The sequence below is a fragment of the Festucalex cinctus genome, chromosome 5 (assembly GCF_051991245.1).
Source record: "Festucalex cinctus isolate MCC-2025b chromosome 5, RoL_Fcin_1.0, whole genome shotgun sequence".
NCBI lineage: Eukaryota > Metazoa > Chordata > Actinopteri > Syngnathiformes > Syngnathidae > Festucalex > Festucalex cinctus.
This window is the reverse complement of record NC_135415.1, coordinates 19,947,639-19,952,978: the sequence shown is the minus strand read 5'-3', so window position 1 is coordinate 19,952,978 and position 5,340 is coordinate 19,947,639. Positions and strand designations below refer to the sequence as shown.

Below are 5,340 nucleotides of genomic sequence, written 5' to 3'. Positions count from 1 at the left end.
GTCAGGGAGGACAAATTTTATCCAATAAACACATCCTTTAAGATGTAATTAATACATTTTTTAAAATTAATCTAGCGTTGAAATGACATTAGTGTATATTATGTGTTGTCAAATCTCACATTTCTGCACAGTTGTAATTATTTTAATGCGTTTTTGTTGCGCAACATTACCATCCGGGTCCGTGAGACTTGCCGACGTCAGGCAGGAAGTGTTGTGTTTTAATTTCAGTCAGCTGATCTGGCAACAGGCACAGCAGCTAGCACATCGGCCACAGGTTTGTTATGTTATTGACTGTTATCCATCTTTTTTAAAAATATTTTATGTCAAACCTAATGTGTCCTGCATTCATACGCGGGGCATTGTTGGTACATAGCCGACTTGTTTCGGGCTGTGGGTGTGTTTTTTTGACAGTTTCCGTTAAACAAGCTTATGTACGATTAGTTGCCACATAACGTTGTGATTCTATTACATGTTTTCACGAAATATTCGTTTATTTGATGTGTGAACTGCCGCAATTTACTGAATATAACGTCTTGTTTTTATCATAAATCATTGCTAATTTTCAAATCAACACGTGTACGTTGATATGTAATAATGTTAGTAATTCCTGTATCGCGTGCTCTTCTATTTGTTTTATTTTTATTTATATTGTTGTTTCAAATGCATTTCTGTACATTTCAATTGGTGCGGGCGATTTGAGGTACTGTTTTGAGTTACGAACGTGTTCACAGAAGGAATTAAAATGTGTAAGTCAAGGCACACCTGTGGTGGTGTTCATAATGGCAGGAAGATGCAGATACATGGCTTCGAAAGAACTACAGACTCTTGCCAAACAAAACTGTGTGTCACAAAACATGGAAACTGCAATCCAAAGTGTCGTGAAAGCTCGAAATTAGGCACTGAGTTGTGAAAAGTGTGCTTTGTGTGCCCCTTAGATGGCTTATCCAAAGTCCCACAACCCGTTTGCAGACGACGATGACGATGAAGAGAGCTTCCGGCCTACAAACCGGGACTTCGACAGCGATGACGGCGACAGCGGACTAAGCGACGCGGAGAGGAGGCAGCGCTACCTGCAGCAGGAAGTGATGCGCACAGCTCAGTCCGCGGTGGACAGCAGCTACCGTTCAATCGGCCTCATTTATGACTCTGAGAAGATGGGTGTGGAAACAGCGGAGGTAATGTGTGACGCTAACAGAATTTGTCCGGCACACGGATGGTTGCATAGTCATCATTCTCATCTCGTTGTTGTTTGTGTAGGAGCTGATGCGTCAGGGGGAAGTTCTAAAAAGGACGGACAAAATGTTGGACAACATGGATGAGGAGCTGAAGACGAGTCAGAAGCACATCAACAGCATCAAGAGTGTTTGGGGGGGCCTGGTTAATTACTTCAAGGGCAAACCTGAGCAGACCAAACCACCACCAGAGGAGCCCAAGCCCTACGAGGCCAGTGACAGGTGATAGCAGCCTTAATAAAAGAATTATGAAACATTTAAATTAGGGATGTTCGATACCAGTTTTTTTTTTTTTTCCCAGACCAATACAAGTACTCAATTCTTGAGTAGTCACTGATAGGATACAAGGATACAAAGTACTGATACCACTAGTACTTTTGATACATACAATTTGCCCCCAAAAAACAATGAGACCAAAATATCCCAATATAGCAATTTTCCTTAAAATTGCATGAAATTAATGGCAATTTTCTGTTTTCTGATCATAAAATGGGCACGAGAAGTAGTAACTTGAAATGCAGCCTGGAACCATGCCAAGATTTGGTATCTGTACTTATGACATGCCTATTGTAAATAATATCAAATAATGTTTTATATAAAACAAAACAATACATTCTGTACTAAATGCCACACGTGGGGCAAAAAAAAGTTCACTCGTCACTTCATTATATTGTTACATACGCAGCATATAAAAATTTAGCCCCTATATTTTTTTGTTATTGTATGTATTTTTAAAAACACATTAAAATTGAAATCAGAAGTTATTGAAAATGGATACCAAGCAACTATTTTGTTATAGAACTATTGTTTAATTTAAATTAAGAAGGGATTTGGGGACAATAAAAAATTGGTTAAAATTGTTATAGTGAAGGGGAAGAAAATGTTGGTACCGAATAAATCAATTTAGCAAGAAACTTAAGACACCAGTGTCTGTATTTGCTTTATTGGGCTACGTAAAATGATGTGGCGGGCTTGAGTTTGACACCCATGTAACATGTACCCGATTAGTAATTCCAAGTCAATTCAGGGTTAACAGCATCAATCCATTCATGTGCATCTCAATGAATTATTATATGGTTGGAAATGTGATTTATTTCAGTAGCTGATTTGAAAATCATTTTCTTTCATCAGACTACAGAATGCCTTGGCCACCAGTAGGGGGCAAGAAGACAAGTACCAAGCAAGTCATCCCAACCTAAGAAAGCTGCAGACAGGAGGTACACTCCGACGGATAAGAACCTAACAATACACAAATTACAATCTGAAGTGTGTGCTGAGGTCAGATTTATTATTATTATTATTATTAGGGTTTGGAGCCGAGGCATCGGGAGATGGCAGTTCCTTCGCACAAAATGGATATCCTCAGAACAGACACCTTCGACAAGCTCACCAGACCTTGGACAACAATTTAGGTACAGAATATTCTCTAAATATCTACATTCTCCCATTTATCGCGGAAGCTACATACAAGTATAACATCTATTTACAAATGCATTATAATAACAAAAAACATGTTGAAAAAAAAAGACACATTTAAACAGTTGTTGCCAAATTGCTGCCATTGCAATCTGTATTCTACTAAATTGCGATGTCAATTTGAATTCAATTAATTGTTCAGTTCTAGTTTCATCACACATACAACACAAAAAATATGATTAAATAAAAAATCCACAGTGTGACTTTAGCTCAGCTCAAGATCAATTTGCCGAAATGTACATGTACATGTCCAGTCAGTTTACTGTCGCATGTTGTTTTTACCTTGTGTAGATGAAATGGCAGATGGCTTGAGCCGCCTTAAGAACCTTGGGTTGGGTCTGCAGTCTGAGATTGACAGCCAGGATGACTCCATCGATTCTCTGCTCAACAAAGCGGACAAGATGGACACAAAGATCAATAGCACAAACCAGCAGATTAAAAGGCTCAAATGAAACAAACGCTTTGCACTTCAGACCTCACTGACACCTTATAAGTCGTCACTTGTTTTTACATCCAGAATAAATTAGAATATTTTTTTTGCCTTTTTTTTTATATATAAATGTATGCCCCCACCCATTCTATTTGAATTGTGTGCATTAAAGGGAAGACTCCGTGTTCATATTTGTAAATGTCGGCGGTCTTCTCCATCAGCCTATACACAGCATTTCAATAAATTAGATTATTGTGTAAAACTGAATTTATTTCAGCAGTTCAAATAATCAAATCAAAAAGTGAAACTCAAAAATAGATTTACCACAGATACTAAAATATGTCATGGTTATTATCTTTAAAATATGGATTTAAAGTTAGCAAAAAAAAAACAAATCACCATATTGATATTCAAAGACTTTAATAAAGAAATTGTCTAAAAATGGGCCAGCTGAAAGTATTATTGTTGGTAATGTGTGTAATACATATATAGTTTCACTATTTCACCGTACTGAAATAAATTAACTTTTCTGATATTCTAATTCATTGAAATGCATCTGTACTTCCAAACAATATGTACAAAACCATGCTGCCTACAATTTTATACATACAGCTGTAAACACGTTTTATTTCTGTCAAGCATCAAACATCAGTTTGACTCTTCAAAAAAAACGTTCTTTTTTTTTTTAATTCTTTCCTGAGCCGTTGCGTTAAAACATTAATTGTTTAGATTTGAATGTTGCCGAATGTTACAGTGTAAAGGATGAGTGACAAATGTGATTGAACTGGAATTACTGAAGTAACATTAAAGTTGATGGAATACAACATATGTCTCTGATTCTCTTTTTGTTCTCTTTTTGTAAACTGGAAACCAATACAGCACGAGGTAAATTACCACAAGATGGGGATATTCAACAACAACAACAAAAAAAAACTTCAACAGTGTCAGAAGATTAGAACGGAACACTTTACGATCCAATGAAGATGAAGGGTCAGAGTCAAGGCCAGATAGTCACGTTGACTAGTGTTTAGCACCTTAGTAAAGTTAGTTTGATCTAGTTGATTTATTGATAAAAAACAAAACAAAACTGAAATTGGTGCAATTTGTTTCTCCCATAAACAGAACAATAGCTGCATGTACGAAAATTGTTTCAGAAAGATGTTGCCTCTGAAAAGTTTTTTTTTTAATTAAAACACCGCTTCGGTCACATTTTTTCCCGGACTGCCAGATTGACGGACGGACTGAAGGATCGACGGATTGACGAACGGATTGACGGAAGACTGACGGATTGACGGACAGGCGACGGACGGACTGACGGATTGATGAACGGACGGACGTATTGACGGGCCGACGGACTGACGAATTGACGGACTGACTGGCCGACGAACTGACGAATTGACGGACTGACTGGCCGACGGACTGACGAATTGACGGACGGGCCGACGGACTGACGGATGTCCGTCAATCCGTTGGCCCCTCAGCCCGTCCGTCAATCCGGTTCGTCCGTCAATCGTCAGTCCGTTCGTCAATCCATCAGTCCGTCGGACCGTCAGTCCAAAACTGTAGCTGTTTTACAGAAACATGCAACCCGTGTTATTTTAGGTTGTGGATTTAGAGACCACACAAATCCATTTATACAACTAAAGATTTTAAAATGTAATGAATTGATGGAGTTTAACCACCTTAAAATATTGTATAAAGCCCACCGTGAAATTCTACCAGTTAATATACAAAGTAGATTTATAAAAAAAAAAAAAAAAAAAAAAAAAAGGTAAAGTGAGTATAAACCAAGAGGAGTACACATTTTCTCTTAACCTAAATACAAAACAAAAAAAGAACGATGTATTTCAACTCGTGGTGTCAGTCTATGGAACAATTTGGATTGTAAAACAAAATCTTCTCAATCTATTTGCATTTTTAAAAAAATGTATGAAAGCACATTTACTGCAAAAATATATATCACAAAAGGACATGCAGTTGAATTATTTTTTAATTGTTTGGTAGTACTGTAACATCAAAAGTGTCTTGACCGCTTGCTGTCATTGATTTTGTGTTGATTCTTTTTTGTGTGTTGATTAGGCGCAGACAAAAGAAGTTTTACTTCTTTCTGTCCCCTTATATTTCTTTTTAAAGAGTGAAATAAATTGATTTGATTGATTGATAATGTAGAGTTTTTAACACTACAAGTGTGTGCCGTTTTTA

General features: G+C 37.2%; 1 protein-coding gene across 1 annotated transcript; it reads left to right on the top strand.

The window, feature by feature from the left end:
* Window positions 1-193: 193 nt before the first annotated feature.
* snap29 (synaptosome associated protein 29) lies at window positions 194-3,962 on the top strand. Its single transcript, XM_077522959.1, has 6 exons — window positions 194-274; window positions 936-1,175; window positions 1,258-1,454; window positions 2,364-2,449; window positions 2,540-2,644; window positions 3,000-3,962. The coding sequence occupies exons 2-6, from the start codon at window positions 936-938 to the stop codon at window positions 3,158-3,160; spliced, it is 789 nt and encodes a 262-aa protein (XP_077379085.1). The 5' UTR covers window positions 194-274; the 3' UTR covers window positions 3,161-3,962.
* Window positions 3,963-5,340: the final 1,378 nt, after the last annotated feature.